We start from the raw sequence: 17,595 nt of genomic DNA, 5'->3' as shown, positions 1-17,595 counted from the left end.
CGTGATTAAAGGTAAGGGGGCCTGGCTGGACATACGGGGGCCTGGCTGGACATACGGGGGCCTGGCTGGACATACAGGGGGCACGGCTGGACATACAGGGGGCACGGCTGGACATACAGGGGGCACGGCTGGACATACAGGGGGCACGGCTGGACATACAGGGGGCACGGCTGGACATACAGGGGGCACGGCTGGACATACAGGGGGCACGGCTGGACATACAGGGGGCACGGCTGGACATACAGGGGGCACGGCTGGACATACAGGGGGCACGGCTGGACATACAGGGGGCACGGCTGGACATACAGGGGGCACGGCTGGACATACAGGGGGCACGGCTGGACATACAGGGGGCACGGCTGGACATACAGGGGGCACGGCTGGACATACAGGGGGCACGGCTGGACATACAGGGGGCACGGCTGGACATACAGGGGGCACGGCTGGACATACAGGGGGCACGGCTGGACATACAGGGGGCACGGCTGGACATACAGGGGGCACGGCTGGACATACAGGGGGCACGGCTGGACATACAGGGGGCACGGCTGGACATAAATGATTTTTGGCAATTACAATGATTTTATACCGATTTTTAATTGAAAATTAGGGGTGCGCGTTATACACGGGTGCGCGTTATACTCGAATAAATACGGTATTTAAATGTCATCACTTACAAACCTTTATTTTTAGCAAGTGTGTGTGTGTGTGTGTGTGTGTGTAAAGGTTATGTCCTTTTTAAAAAAAAAAAAATTCCTTTTACCACCGTCATTATACTGCGGCAGGTTGGCTCTCCTGGGCGAATCACCGTAGGTGTAAGTCGGCCGCTTTATCAGTGATATGGGGCGCGCGCGTGCCGCCAGAACGGGGATCTGTCAATATAAACTGACATATGCCCATTCTGACAGGGGAGGAGAGACAGATCTACTGTCCCTAGTGATCTCTCTCCTCCACAGTTAGAAACACCTCCTAGGGAACACATTTAACCCCCTTGATCGCCCCTAGTGTTAACCCCTTCCCTGTCAGTGACATTTACACAGTAATCGGTGCATTTCCATATCTCTAATCGCTGTATAAATGTCACTGGTCCCAAAAATGTGTCAAGTGTCCGATCTGTCCGCCGCAATGCCACAGTCCTGCTAAAAATCACAGATCGCCACCATTACTAGTTAAATAAATAATAAAAAATGCATTAAATCTATCCCCTAATTTGTAGAAGCTATAACTTTTGCGCAAAGTGAATATACGCTTATTGCGTATATTTTTTTTTTTTTACCAAAAATATGTAGAATACATATTGGCCTAAACTGATGAGATTTTGTTTTGTTTTTTTTACAATTTTTGGGGGATATTTATTATAGCAAAAAGCAAAAAATGTTTTATTTTTTTTTGTTTATAGCGCAAAAAATTAAAACTGCAGAGGTGATCAAATACCACCAAAAGAAAGCTCTATTTGTGGGGAAAAAGGACATACGTTTTGTTTGGGTACAGTGTAGCATGACACAATTGTCAGTTAAAGCAACGCAGTGCCGTATCGCAAAACAAATGGCCTGGTCATTAAGGGGGCAAATCCTTTTGGGCCTTAATTGGTTAAAGGGCAACTCCACTTTTGTGGGAAAAATGGCAAAAAAAATACACAGTGAATCCTTGGTTTGCAAGCATAATTCATTCCAGAAGCATGCTTGTAATCCAAAGCACTCTTATACCAAAGCGAATTTCCCCATAGGAAATAATGGAAACTTGGTTCGTTCCACAATCATTTATTCATATAAAAATGATTACAGCAAAAAAAAAAAAAAACACTACAGTATAAAGTGTACTATAAACATAAAACAAATAAAACTGCACTTCAAAATACAGTACTGTACAGTAGTAGGAAAACTGTACTGGTAAAGCCGCTGGTGTGCAGTATACAGCTCTGTTTGTGGCCAGAGGTTGGTGCTTATCTGTTAAGTGCTGGTTCACACCAGACGCAGTTCCGTGCGTTTCTTTTCTGCACTAAAAATGCATACACAGTATTTTCCATGTATTCCAATGCTTCTAGTTCACACCATGCAGTCAGTTTCCGGTGCAGAAACTGACCGGAAACTGACTGCATGGTGTGAACTAGCACTTAAAGCCGATCTGTATACAGTACTAATGTTCAGTAAAGCTGCTGGTGTTACCAAAAAATTTAAATAAAAGTCGAATTCACAATTTATTAAAGTTATATGGGCCAAAGGTAGATGCAAAGTAAAGCTTGCAACATTACAGCGCCCAAAAATGGAGGCAGGGCTGGCACTGCCAGATGTGTACTTGTATTATCTGGCAGGACAAATAAGACATTTGCGTAACTGGTTTATCCAGGAAGAAAGCCTGGGAGCAGACAAGCACCTGTTAAATATCCTCCAGGCTGAGAATGTACTAGAGGCAAGGCATACACAATTACCAAGGGTTAAGGTCCCCATGCTCTCCTTGCTATGGTCAATATGGCGTGAGGCTAAAAAATTAACAAACTTCGGGGATATCCCAGCGGAACTACTATATATACTCGAGTAAAAGCCGACCCGGATATCAGCCGAGGCACCTAATTTTACCACAAAAAACTGGGAAAACTTATTGACTCAAGTATAAGCCTAGAGTGTCCATCTTCATGTTTCACTGTGTCCATGTTTCACTGTGTCCATGTTTCACTGTGTCCATGTTTCACTGTGTCCATGTTTCACTGTGTCCATGTTTCACTGTGTCCATGTTTCACTGTGTCCATGTTTCACTGTGTCCATGCCTCAACTGACATTTAACATGGGAGTCTATGGAAGGGTTGCCCGGCTTTGAAAAATCGGTGCTCCCCAGCCGTAGGTCCCCTGGACAACAAACTTTGCACACTTGTAGTGGAGAAATGGGGCTACATGTGTGCCAAGTCCAGGGGACCTACGACCGGCCAGTACCGGGTCACCAGAGAAATTACAGTTTAACATGGGAGTCTATGGAAGGGGTGCCCGGCTTTGAAAAATTGGTGCTCCCCGGCCGTAGGTCCCCTGGACAACAAACTTTGCACACTTGTAGAGTGGGGCTGCATGTGTGCTGTCCGGGAGATCAGGTGCAAAAAGGTGACTCAAGTATAAGCCGAGGGGGGCATTTTCAGCACAAAAAAAATGTGCTGAAAAACTCGGCTTATACTCGAGTATATACCAGGGCTGTGGAGTCGGTAGATAAATGTTCCGACTCCTCAGTTTTATGTACTTCCGACTCCGACTCCTCTGTATTAATATGCGAATGTATTTTATACATTCCTTGAGTGAAAGAAACGCAACCTACCACAGGAATACAGTCTACTGTATTGCACAGTTTAAGCAAAAGACAAACACAATGAAAACAATCAAGTGACTGGATAGTAGCAGCAGGCATAAACATCAGGAACAGGATCTTTACCAGTTCAAAAATACAAACCACATTATTTGGTTGTTTTAGAACAAAAACAAAGCTTATCTATAATGAACCAAAAACAAAATCTGCAAAACCTAGAAATGGTTTATACTAATCTTGAAATGTAGTTATAGGCTTAGCAAATGCAAATCAATTCAATGTAGAGTTCTAAGGAAGAGAATTGCCTCTGCCAGATCCTCTTTCATAGAGGCTCTTAAGTCCGACTTTATTATTTTTAGGGCTGAAAATAATCTTTCGACACTGACTTGGGTGGGTGGCATTGCAGTAACTATTCTGGCCACATCACTAACTATCTCTGGATAAACAAGGATGGCTTCTTCAACAGTAAGTTTTGATGAGCGATCATACTTTTCAACTTCTTTTAGTGCTTTATAAAACTCCTGTTGGAATTTTTTTATTTGGACACTTACTGGTTGTCTAACATGCGTTCCCTGTAAAAGCAGAACACAACACTATGGAAAGTATAAGTATTGCAGCTCCTAATTGTGCGTTGCGTGCCATATAGTGAAGCACATGAAAAGCATGCTTCTTCACGGTCACTTAACGTGTTCGTTTTGCGGTTACGTGAGGCATTGCATGCATTGGTCTTTATTCTTACAGTAGAGAAGTCATTAATTATAACTTTTTGTGAATTGGGACATTTAAACTTGATTTTTTTTTTTTTTTTTATTCCAATCTAAATTTAGTAGGAGTCTGAGTCGGTGCATTGTTTTCCGACTCCGACTCCAGGTACCCAAAATTTCCTCCGACTCCGACTCCACAGCCCTGGTATATACGGTGGAATAATCCTGTTTGAAGAATTAAATATACTAGAAGATAACACATTTTGGAAGCAAAAATGGATAGTAGCTCTGGAACAGGTATACCAAAGTGGGAATATATGTTAATTTCATTATTTAAAAACACAATACAATCTAGTAGAAAAAAAAATGTTTTTATAAATTTTTACAGCTAAGGCATGCGCAGGGCTCGACAAATCCCGGTCGCCATGGCGACTAGAAAGTGTCCTGGCGACTTGGCTTGGAAGGTGGGCAAAACATTTTTTTTGTGAGCTGGCGCCATCTGGTGGTGAGCTGTTGGTATTACAAGTTATTACCACCAGATGTGAGCTGGCGCCATCTGGTGGTGGCCGTTGGTATTACAAGTTAAGCATTACAAGTTAAAGCGGGGGTTCACCCTATTAAAAAAAAAAATTTTTTTTTTTTTTACTACCATTACATTCGGCATCGTAGCGCGAGCTACAGTATGCCGGTCTTAAATTTTTAATCCCCGTACTCACTGTGCTATGGATCATTGAAGATTCCGGGGAATGGGCGTTCCTATGGTGAGAGAAGGTGATTGACGGCCGGCCCTGGCACGTCACGCTTCTCCGGAAATAGCCGAAATAGGCTTGGCTCTTCACGGCGCCTGCGCATAGCCTGTGCGCAGGCGCCGTGAAGAGCCGAGACCTACTCCGGCTGTCTTCGGGGAGCGTGACGTGCCAGAGCCGGCCGTCAATCATCCTCCCTCTCCATAGGCACGCCCATTCCCCGCGGGAGTCAGAATCTTCAATGATCCATAGCACAGTGAGTACGGGGATTAAAAATTTAAGACCGGCATACTGTAGCTCGCGCTACGATGCCGAATTTAATGCTATAATCATGTTAAGGAGGGTGAACCACCACTTTAAACAGCAATTCTAATGTCATTTTTCACCATTTTTCAATGCCATATACTTACCTCTAATTGGAACCCCCAAACATTATATATATTTTTTATCCTAACACCCTAGAGAATAAAATGGCGATCGTTGCAATACTTTCTGTCACGCCGTATTTGCGCAGCGGTCTTACAAGCGCACTTTTTTGGGAATAAAATTACACTTTTTTTTAATTAAAAAAATAAGACAACAGTAAAGTTATCCCCATTTTTTTTTAATATTATGAAAGATAATGTTACGCCGAGTAAATTCATACCCAACATGTCACGCTTCAAAATTGCGTCCGCTCGTGGAATGCCGACAAACTTTTACCCTTTTAAAATCTTCATAGGCGACGTTTAAAAAGATCTACAGGTTGCATGTTTTGAGTTACAGAGGAGGTCTAGGGCTAGAATTATTGCTCTCGCTCTACCAATCGTGGCGATACCTCGCTTGTGTGGTTTGAACACCGTTTACATATGCAGGCGCTGCTCACGTATGTGTTCGCTTCTGCGCGCAAGCTCGTCGGGACGGGGTGCGTTTTCTGGCTCCTAACTTTTTTAGCTGGCTCCTAGATTCCAAGCAAATTTGTCAACCCCTGGGCATGCTTTATGCGCCTAATTTGGCAGTAAAAGTATTAATATATCTACGTTACCCCTTATAGGAATACTGAGAACCAAGGGGATTGGTATTAAAGGGGTTGTAAAGGAAAACATTTTTTTTCATAATAAGCATCCTTTACCTGCAGACATTCCTCTTTTCACTTCCTCATTGTTCGTTTTTGCTCAGAAGTTGCTCTATTTCTTCTCTGTTCTGTTCACTTCCTGCTTGTCTGATTATTACTCACCACCATGAAGGGAGGCTTTACTGCGGTGGTCAGTGACGTGCTCACCCCCTCCTGGGAACTACATCTGTGCGACAGGACACTCTCTACGTGTTAGAGACTTGAAGGAGGTGTGAATTACTGGGCATGCCGCAATGCATACTGGGAAATGTAGTTCTTACATGAACGAGCGCCACAAACCAGGAAGTGAATGAGAGAACAGAAACTAGAACGCCGGAGGTGATCTAGATGAAGGAATTTAATAGGTATTTACTCATTTTTTAACAGAATCATTACACTATTCTGTCTACCTTGCAGACATTAATTTTAGGCAAAATTGTTTTTTTCCTTTACAACTCTTTTAACCACTTGCTTACTGTGCATACCCCCTTCCTGCCCAGGCGAAATTTCAGCTTCCGGCACTGCGTCGCTTTAACTGACAATTGCGCGGTTGTGCGACGTGGCTCCAACAAAATTGATGTCCTTTTTTTCCCACAATTAGAGCTTTCTTTTGGTGGTATTTGATTGCCTCTGCGGTTTTTATTTTTTGGGCTATAAACAAAAAAAGAGCGTAAATTTTGAAAAAAAACCCCACAATATTCTTAACTTTTTGCTATAATAAATATCCCATTTAAAAAAATAAAATAAATTCTCAATTAAGGCCGCTGTATAGTGTTTATTTTTGTGAAAGTCAGTTAACAACACGTATCAAATGTTGTAAACATACATATATATGAGACCTTAATTTCAGTGACACCAAGTGACTCAGTGTGATCCGTGAAAAAATAATCAGAACGAAGCAGTCCTCTATTGTGATCACACACAAATAACAGTCCAAAAGTGTAGAAAAAACTGCAAGGTTGAAATAAGGAGCCCCACATGGATGTGACCCTCTCTGTGAAATGATAGAGACACCACCAACGATGTAAGGGGGAGGCTTACCAGATGGTGTTGACTTGGTGAGGTTTATACCACCCAAGTCAAAACAGGCATTCTGATTTATTTATTTTTTTTTTTTTCACGGATCACACTTGGTCACTTGGTGTCACTGAAAATAAGATTTCATATATATGTATGTTTACAACATTTGATGTGTGTTGTTAACTGACTTTTTCACAAAAATAAGCGCTACACTTTTTCATATTCACCAATTTTGTTTCCGTAATTGAATTTAAAAAGTAAAACTCATATATTTAATATATAGATACACGCAGTGTGATATCAAAACATTTATTTATTTTTAATTTTGATTATTATGGCTTACAACAAGTAAAAACACAAAATCCTGTTTCTTAGAAAATTTGAATATTACATAAGATAAAAAAAAAAGGATTTTTAATACAGAAATGTTGCCTTACTAAAAAGTATGACCATGGAGTGGCGTACCAACTCGGGGGCAGGCCGGGGGGCTCAGGCAGCACAGCGGTGCTGTCACAGGAATGAATAGAGGATAGGTCCTGCTGGAGTTAATTTTCTAAGCTAACCAGCAGGTGGTTGGTTGCTAGTTAATCCTAGCAACCAATCATTTGCTTGTTATTATGAAAAATTTACTTCAGCAGTTCCCACGCTCTGTTCAGCGCTGCTGTCTCCCCCTCTGCATGAGAAAGGCAGGAAAGGGCAGAGCTGGGGGGGTCTGTGTAATATGCAGGGGGTCCAGAGCTGTGGGGGGGCTGTATATCGTGCAGTGGTACGCAGCTGCGGTGGGGCTGTGTAATGTAAAGGGGTCCATAGATGCAGGGGACTGTGTAATATGAAGGGTTCAAGAGCTGCAGGGGGGGGGCTTTCTGTGTAATGCAAAGGGGGCCAGGGGTACAGGGTGCTGTGTAATGTAAAGGGGTCCAGAGGTGTAGGGGAAAGTGTAATGTAAAGTGGGGCCAGAGGGGCAGTTGTGGAAAGGTGGTACATAGTAGTGACAAAGAAATATTGTGGGATGCAGGGGGCACAGTGGGGTTTCCTTCTTCCTTTTTTTTTTTTTTTTTTTTTTTTTTTTTTTTTACATTTTAGAGTTGGGGGGGGGGGGGGTGCCTGATGCTCTAGGTATGCCCCTGTGTCCATGTACAGTATAGAATGCACTCTATACTTGGTTGGGGCTCCTTTTGCATGAATTACTGCATCAATGCAGCGTGGCATAGACAATCAGCGTGTGGCATTGCTGAGGTGTTATGGAAGCCCGGGTAGCTTTGATAGCGGCTTTCAGCTTGTCTGCCTTGTTGGGTCTGGTGTCTCTCATCTTCCTCTTGACAATACCCCACAGATTCTCTATGGGGTTTGGGTCAGGCGAGTTTGCTGGCCAATCAAGCACAGTGATAACATGATCATTAAACAAGGTTTTGGTACTTTTGGCAGTGTGGGCAGGTGCCAAGTCCTGCTGAAAAATGAAATTGGCATCTCCATAAAGCTGGTCAGCAGAGGGAAGCATGAAGTGCTCTAGAATCCTGGCAGACGGCTGCGCTGACTTTGGACTTGATGAAACGCAGTGGACCAACACCAGCAGATGACATGGCTCCCCAAATCATCACTGACTGTGGAAACTTCGTATTGGACCCCATACAACTTGTATTCTGTGCCTCTCCACTCTTCCCCCCCAGACTCTGGGACCTTGATTACCAAATGAAATGCAAAACTTTCCGAAGTCAGTGATGTTTTGGGGAGCCATATCATCTAGTGGTGTTGGTCCACTGTGTAGAAAATCTGTGGAGTATTGTTAAGAGGAAGATAAGAGACATCAGACTCTACAATGTAGATGAGCTGAAGGCCGCTATTAAAGTAGTCTGGGCTCCCATAAAACATCAGCAGTGCCACAGGCTGATCACTTTCATTCCACGCCGCATTGATGCAGTAATTAATGCAAATGGAGCCTGACCAAGTATTAAGTACATACTATACTGAACATGGACATACTTTTCAGTAAGCCAACATTTCTGTATTAAAAATCCTTTTTTTGTATTAAAAATTCCATGGGGCATGCATTAACGGCAACTGCACCACACATTAGGTAATGCCCCAAATGTCAGAGTTGGAGAAATAATTCTATGGTCATAATTTTTATGTTTAACACCAGACTGAGGCCTGATTCACACCTTTGCAGATTGCAGGTGCATTTTGCATTTTTCAATACATGTTTTTGATCCATTGAAGTCTATGGAACCAAAAACCAGCACAGATGTGAACTTGTCTCGTAGAAAACCATGTTAAATGGACTGTAGTGTTTCTGCCAAACTGAAAACGCACAAAAAAATGCATAGGTGTGAACCAAGCCTAATGACTTGTAAAGCTTGGTAAAGTAAAAGTCTGCTCAAAACTTAACTAATGTCACTCTGGTCCGGTCAGATGCTGGGCTTCAGTAGAGAGGGACAGCCAAAAATGTATAAAAGGCATTGCAGCCGTCACTGCTCTCTTTTCTGAAGCTGGCTGCTGGGAAGTTCATATGACCGGACAGTAGCTCCCTTAGATTCAGGGCTGGTGTAAGAATTTTTGACATCCTAGGCAAAACCTAATTTTGCCGCCCCAATGGCTCCGCCCCTGACTCTACTCCCCTTTGTCCTACCCGTGTGACAGGAGACGGTGCTATACAGGAAGCATCTGCTCTGCTTCCTCTAATGCAAGCTCCATTCTTCACACTGATGCTCTGGGATAGCGAGTCGGGAACCTGCAATCTGGGCTTGCCGACCCACCATCTCAGAGCAGGAGGTAGTGAGCCACATCGGATGGCCAGCAGTTGGGCACACCTGCTCTAAGGAATGCACTGTGTGTAAGACAGAGCTGGCTTTACTGGGACAATCACCAGAGAGTCTCTGAGAGATACAGACAGGTCGGTCACTGATGATCATAAAGGAGCGCAGCAGCAGGGGATGTTTGCTTTCGTTCTGTTGGGAGACCCGGGACATGTCTTCCAGGCTCCAGTGCAATGCTGTGCCTCCAATTACACTATCAGTCGGACGGAGCGGCTGCCTGAGACTGAGTTACATGCTGCAGCCTGCAGAGCATGCAGATGCATAGGGAAACCAGCCGCTGGGCGCCCTAGGCGGCTGCCTAGTTTCCCTAGTGGAAGCACCAGCCCTGCTTAGATTCAGTAAGTATTCACATCTTTCTTTTACAGGCTAGTTTGTATACAGCTTAGAATGGGGGTGGTAACAGGTTTAAGCTTAGTTAGGGTTAGACTGGACTTCCACTTATAGGAAGCCCTCACTGACCTCTGTTGTTGCAGGCACTGTGAACCAATTCATACTCAAAATGAAAGCAGAAGCATTGAAGTTGTTTTCTCAACAGCTTAGCTTGCCTTTTCGCAAATTAGAAAAGTGAGGTCTTTTATTTCTCTGAATGTAAATAAGAGGTAATGTTTTAAATTATCCAAGTCGTAGTATAGTTGGTAGTAGTAGTAAGGTCATTCTCAAGAACATACCAGAGTGAGATAAATAGCTTTCAGGTCATCATTTATTGTAAATTATTAAACAGTATTTTTTTAACCCCTTCCTGCCTGCCCTGGCATCCCCTTTAATAATTAACCCCCAGGTGGATAGGAAGGATAAGTGAACACTGTGATTGGCTGTCACATTGATCACATGATTGGAAGCCTGCTCCGTTGGCTACGATGCTGTTTTTGGCAGCTCTGTCTTTGTGCTTGGAGCATGCAGAGAGCATCCAGCCTTCTGCCTTTTGTATTCAAAGCGTGTAATAATAGGTACGTGGACTTCCACAGATGGCTAACGTCTGGACACAGGGAAATGGGTTCTTCTTGAGAGGTGGTTTCAGTCTTCTGATATTACTTGCCCGATATGGACCTCCTGGCTTCCTGAGTCAACTGCTAACTGGACAAGTTTGTCTCTAGGTCCATACATTTTGTTATAGTGGCGGATCCTCTGGTGATGCTCTTGTTCACACCTCTGGATTGCGAATCTAAAGTAAGTATAAGGAGGCTTGGGGGGCAGTTTCTCTCACAAGATTTAAAAAAAAAAGTTGACCATTAGAACCACAACTGTCTTGCCATTCACCCTGTATCCAATTAGGCAGACCCTTGCACTACATAGTTATGGTAGATCTAAAAGAGATTGTATAATGAGCTTTACAGAACCCAGAACACACTTAGCCAGATTCAAGTAGGGCGCCGCATATTTAAGGCGGCGTAGCGTATCGTATTTACGCTACGCCGCCTTAAGTCAGAGAGGCAATACTGTAGTCACAAAGTACTTGCCTCCTAACTTACGACGGCGTAGCGTAAATGGGGCCGGCGTAAGCGTGCCTAATTCAAATGAGGATGAGGGGGCGTGTTTTATGTTAATGGAATGTGACCCGACGTGATTGACGTTTTTTACGAACGGCGCATGCGCCGTCCGTGTACATATCCCAGTGTGCATTGCTCCAAAGTACGCCGCAAGGACGTATTGGTTTCGACGTGAACGTAAATTACGTCCAGCCCTATTCACGGACGACTTGCGCAAACAACGTAAAATTTTCAAATTTCGACGCAGGAATGACGGCCATGCTTAACATTGACTAGGCCAGCTATTTGATGGAATAACTTTACGCCGGAAAACGCCTTGCGTAAACGGCGTATCTTTACTGCGACAGGCGCACGTACGTTCGTGAATCGGCGTATCTAGGCATTTACATATTCTACGCCGAACTCAACGGAAGCGCCACCTAGCGGCCAGCCTAAATATTGCACCCTAAGATACGACGGCGCAGGCTGTCGTATCTTAGCTAGGTTTAAGTGATCTCAGTTTGAGAATACACTTAAACTTACGACGGCGCAGATTCAGAGTTACGTCGGCGTATCTACTGATACGCCGGCGTAAACCCTGCTCAGGATTAGCAAGCATTCACGAGAGGAGAATACACAGAATAAGAATGGAGGAAGCTGTGCCAATCAATGAACGCAAAGAAAAGGATTATACATAGAGTTCAAAAGTCTTAGTTTATGTTTTGCTGGAATTCAAGACTCCAGGCACAGCGATCAGCTGCATTTGTACAGTGCTTTTAGCTGCGGTTGCGTTTAGCCACGGCGCGATATTGAACGGGGATCCAACTTGGATCCCCGCCAATACCAAGCACTGTCTGGTATGAATCTTGAGGAAGAACTCCATGCCAAATTTCAAATACAAAAACCAGCATGGGTTCCCCCTCCAAGAGCATGCCAGGCCCTTGGGTCTGCTATGGATTTTAAGGGGAACCCCCGTACGCCGAAAAAACTGCGTGGGGATACTAGACCCATATCTGAGCAGCAGCTCGGGCGGTCAGGAATGGGGTTGGGGACGAGCAAGCACCCCCCCCCATTAACCATGCTAGGCCGCATGCCCTCAACATGGGGAGGTAGGTGCTTTGGGGCGCCCTGCGGCCCCCCTACCCAAAAGCACCCTGTCCCCATGTTGATGAGGACAGGGCCTCTTCCCGACAACCCTGGCCGTTGGTTGTCAGGGTCTGCGGGCGGGGAGCTTATCGGAATCCGGGAGCCCCCTTTAATATAGGGGCCGCCAGACCCCGGCCCCCCACCCTAGGTGAATGAGTAAGGGGTACATCGTACCCCTACCCATTCACCTGGCGGAAAACAAATGTAAAAAAACACAGTAATTTATTAGTCAGCTTCGGGGGCCGTTCTGCCGGCCCCCCCCCTCTTCTTTAGCTCGTTTACGAGGGGGGTCCCGGCTTCACCACCGTCTGGTTCTCTTCCGGGGGGGGGGGGGGTCCCCGCTCTCTTCTTTAGCTCTTTTACGAGCGGGAGGCCCTGGCTTCTGTCGCCTTCTGCCTTCTCTTCTTCGATGTTGACACGTCGCTTCCTCCCACTGTAATGCAGTGTGCGCGGCTCGCACCGCTTTATATAGGCCTCTTATGACGTCAAAGTCCCATCATGCTCCGGGCGGGGTCACCAAGTGATATCCGCCCCCTTATGTCGTCGCCACCCGTAGCATGATGGGACTGTGACGTCATAAGATGCCTATATAAAGCGGTGTGAGCCGCGCACACGGCATTACAGCGGGAGGAAGCGACGTGTCAACATCGAAGTAAAGAAGAAGGTGACAGAAGCCCGGGCCCCTCCCGCTCGTAAAAGAGCTAAAGAAGAGAGCAGGGGCCCCTGGGGGTAGAGAACCAGACGGCGGTGAATTACCGGGACCCCGCCCCCCCCCAGCAGAAGACGTTGAAGAAGCTGGGGACGGGGCCTCGTAAAAGAGCTAAAGAAGAAAGCGCCCCACCCCCCCCGCAGAAGACGTTGAAGAAGCCTGGGCCCCCCTCGTAAAAGAGCTAAAGAAGAGAGGGGGGCGGCAGAACGCCCCCGGAGCTGACTAATAAATTACTTTAAAAACCCTGTGTAGTGTGTGTTTGTTTTTTTTTTTGTTTTTTTCTTTACATTTTTTTTTTCGCCAGGTGAATGGGTAGGGGTACGATGTACCCCATACTCATTCACCTAGGGTGGGGGGCCGGGATCTGGAGGCCCCCTTATTAAATTGGGCTCCCGGATTCCGATAAGCTCCCCGCCCGCAGACCCCGAAAACCAACAGCCAGGGTTGTCGGGAAGAGGCCCTGTCCTTATTAACATGGGGACAGGGTGCCTTGGTGTGGGGGGGCCGCAGGGTGCCCCAAAGCACCTACCTCCCCATGTTGATGAGGACAGGGCCTCTTCCCGACAACCTTAGCCTGGCACGGTTAAGGAGGGGGCGCTCGCTCGTCCCCACCCCCTTTCCTGACCGGCCGAGCTGCTGCTCGAATACGGGTCTGGTATGGATTTTGGGGGACCCCCACGCTGTTTTTTCGGCAAACGGGGGTTATGCTCTTGGAGGGGAAACCAATGCCGTTTTTTTAATTTGAAATTTGGCGTGGAGTTCCCCCTCAAGATCCATACCAAACGCAGCTGACACAGTGCACTGCGGTTATGTGCCGATAGCTGCGGGACATCGCAGCTGGACGCATTCAGTTCTATTATTTTCCTATCCGCACAAAACCGCGGGCAACAAAACCACAGGTAACCGTAGTGTGTAAAGGGTGTCATAGGAAAGCATTGTGTGCTTCTAGCTGCGGTAAAATCCGCAGCTAAAAGCACCATTCTATCCGTCCGTGTGGAAGGGGCCTTAAAGCTTCTGATAGACTGGCCTGCATGTCAGTTTCTCCTGTAGCCAGGTGTATAACCCTCGCTTGCATATTATAAATAAAGCTGTGTCCCTCATTGGGATCTAAAAAAAATTATAATTTACAGTATGTACAAAAATCTTCTTTTTTTTTTTGCCTCTGATTGTAGGTTTGTTTTGTCATTGCCATGATATACTGTTTTTGATTTGCAGGCACGAATTAAGAAGATTATGCAAACGGATGAAGAAATAGGCAAAGTTGCTGCTGCTGTTCCTGTCATAATTTGTATCCTTTTAATATGCATGACCTGTATTAATAAGCAATATATTTTGAAGGTTTGCAGTTTAAGGCAGTTTAAGAATGTATAGCTCACACCATTGTGTTCAGTTCTAGTCCAGAAAAAAAAAAAGTAGAACCTGCTGCGTTTTTTCTTCACTGAACTGTACTGGAACACAGTAAAAAAACATCAAAACTGCACCAAAATGCATGTCTTTAATTGAGTTGAAGATAAAAAAAAAAAGGGGGAAAAGCGCAGCACATTAAAAAATATACATACAGACTGCATTTCTATGGGGTAAACTGGCCCTTAATCCAGGTAGGTGTCAGGGTATATTTGATCCGGGGGAAATTTCCTTTAGGCAACTCTCTGGAAGACCGGGGCTGTAGGTCGGCATGTCGCTCAGATCGGTTTAATGTGCGGGGAGGAACGCGCCATCCAGTTTATAAGTTATAGAAATTTTTATTATTTTTTTTTTTTTTTTAGCAGAAAGCCCAACACATTTTCAAGGGGTTCTGAATGTTTCCCTTTATCAGGTCTGAAAACATTATGTAAAACATGAGGTACATTTCTGATATGCTTTACTTTTGGGTTCATTTTCAAAAATATCAAATTCAGACATAGATAATGATGAAAACGGTATAATTTGCAGTTGTGCCAAAAAGCACAGTAATGGATACACTTTATTTGAATAATAGTGAATGTAATAAAGGTCTAAGGCTGACCATGCATTTTATATAATTTTTCTTCTACAATTTTCCTTTAGATTTACCAAAACCATATAATATGAGGTCAAAGCTAAACACTTTTAATTTGTATGCAATTAGGCAGGCCCCTGCACTACAGTACATAGTTGAACGTAAATCTAAAGGAAATTGAACAAGAAAATTTGTATAGTCCATGGCCAGCTTAGGGCTTCATACAAGCGCCATGTAATATGCAGAGCCCGTGTAAGGAGTCTCATTGAACCCACAGCTGCCACATACAGCTCAGCTTAATGAGATGAATTTAGAAAATGTGGCTGTATGCGGTTACGAGCCTGGGGTTGTGTAAAGCGCCCACACGCGCTCGGACGTATGCTTCAAATGCAGAGTGTGTTCATTTGGAACATATGTTCATGTGGGTGCTTTATGGAACCCCTGCCTCATAACTGCGTACAATTGCATTTTCTAATTTATCTCAATGGATGTGCATCAGCTGCCAGTACTGGGAGAGTGAATATGCAGACTCTGCACACTGTACAGCACCATGTGCAGGAAGCCTGAAAGTAAAAAGCACTGTATATCAGTGGACATGTCAGATGAACGATAGTAAAAGAACAATGATTGGGGAGAGGACATTGAGTAAAATGTAAAGTGATTGTAAAGCACTATCTTTTTAAAAAAAATTAAAATAATAAACTTGTTCTACTTACCTGCTCTGGTATTGCATAGAGCGGCCTCAAACCTTCTCTTCTGGGGTCGCCTACTGACATTTTCACCTCCTCCTCTTCTGGTTACTCTACCATAAGAAGCTGCTTTCTATGGGGGCGCACCTGTGGGCTCCCTCTCGAGCCAGGCTGTGTGTGTCTCAACCCTTCCCTTGCTCCCTAATCGCAGAATTAGATAAGTCTTGTGAGGAGAGGACTCGGTTGCGCTCAGGCACAGCACTTAATCGAGATCCAACTCTGGTAAGTATAAAGGGAGGAGAGGGGCCGATAGAACCAACGGGACATTTTTTACCTTATTATAGGGTGCATTAAAGGAGAAGTTCATCTTTCATAACACGTTCCATCCATATTTGGAATGTAACATGTTATGAATGCGTCGGCCCCCACACCTCCCCAAGCCAGCTAGCGGGGGGGGGGGGGTTCTGCTCCACCTGCAACCTGACAAAATAAAAAACGGGGGCCGTGCAGGGCTCCACCCACCCGACCGCGCTCTGTGAATGGAAAGCTACGAGGTTCAGCAGCCTTTGCGGGTGTCGGCTTTTAGTTTTCAATGAACTACCATGGCGCTGTGAGTGCTGTGGTAGTTCATTCATTATTCCTGTCAGCATTTATCGGCTTCCTCGTACGAGGAAGCGGATACGCTGAGGGGTCTGCAGGAGACATGCATTTTTTATTTTTATTTTTTTAACCTACAAAGAAAGTGCATTTTTTTTTCTGTAAAGGTCAACGTATCCTTTTAAGGTAAAAAAAAGTTCTGCCTCCTAGAACCACATGGGTAACAGGAGTATGTAGGAAAAGTCTGCTCCAGTCTCTGGCAAACAAGCAAACTGTTCTTTTACAATCTTTTTTTGCCTTGTCCTTTTATTTTCCTCTGCATTCTTTACTTTCTCTTTTTATGTGATTACTTTCACCTTCATCAGTATAAAGTGTACCTATTTTCATCTTGGCTCTATCCCCACTACTTAACCTTGCATTTCATCTGCAACTTCATATGCATTGACTTTAATCTCATTGATGCTATCTACTCGAATTGCATCCTTTCACATGCCTCAGCTTTGTATACAGTCATGGGCAAAAATATTGGCACCCCTGCATTTCTGTCAGATAAAGCACAACTTTGCCCAGAACATTTTTGCAATTATAAATGTTTAGGCATTTGTATGCTTATTTCTTTTGTTTGTATTGGTATGACACAAAAAAGTGGAGAAACAAAGAGCCAAATCTGACATATTCCACGCAGAACTGGACCGGACAAAATTATTGGCACCCTCAATTTAATATTTGGTAGTTCACCCCCTTGGAAAAAATAAATGAAAACGATCGCTTCCTGTAACCATCAATGAGTTTCTTACACTTCGCTACTGGAGTTTTGGCCCACTCTTCTTTGGCTAACTGCTCCAGGTCTCTCAGATTGGAAGGATTCCTTTTCCCAACTGCTGTTTTGAGATCTGTCCACAGGTGCTCTATGGGATTTAGATTTGGACTCATTGCTGGTAAGTTCAGTACTCTCCAGCGCTTTGTCTTAATCCGTTTTTGGGTGTTTTAGGTCATTATCCTGCTAGAAGACCCATGACCTCTGACGGATACCCAACTTTCTGACACTGGGCCCTACATTGCACCCCAGAATTCTTTGGTAGTCTTCAAATTTCATAATGCCATGCACATGGTCAAGACATCCCAGTTCCTGAAGCAGCAAAGCAACCCCAAAACATCAGTCAACCTCCACCATTTTTGACTGCAGGGACTGTATTATTTTCGTTATAGGCCTCATTTCTTTTTCTGAAAACAATAGGACAGGCTTTATCAAAAAGCTGTAATTTTGTTTTGTCTATCCACAGCACATTCTTCCAAAAGGATTTGGCTTTTTTATGTTTTATGTGTCAGCAGTGGGGTCCTCCTAGGTC

At 44.6% G+C, this 17,595-nt stretch overlaps 1 protein-coding gene across 1 annotated transcript in view; it reads left to right on the top strand.

Moving 5' to 3' along the window:
- The window catches only part of DRAP1 (DR1 associated protein 1), a 39,500-nt gene that overhangs the window by 5,573 nt on the left and 16,332 nt on the right, over positions 1-17,595 (top strand). The window contains exon 2 of the mRNA XM_040328864.1: positions 14,198-14,270. Within this exon, the coding sequence (XP_040184798.1) occupies positions 14,198-14,270 (73 nt within the window). The remainder of the gene's footprint in view (positions 1-14,197; positions 14,271-17,595) is intronic.

Source organism: Rana temporaria, chromosome 11 (genome assembly GCF_905171775.1).
Source record: "Rana temporaria chromosome 11, aRanTem1.1, whole genome shotgun sequence".
Lineage (NCBI taxonomy): Eukaryota > Metazoa > Chordata > Amphibia > Anura > Ranidae > Rana > Rana temporaria.
Note: the sequence above shows the minus strand (reverse complement) of the source record. Positions and strands in the feature narration are given on the sequence as shown.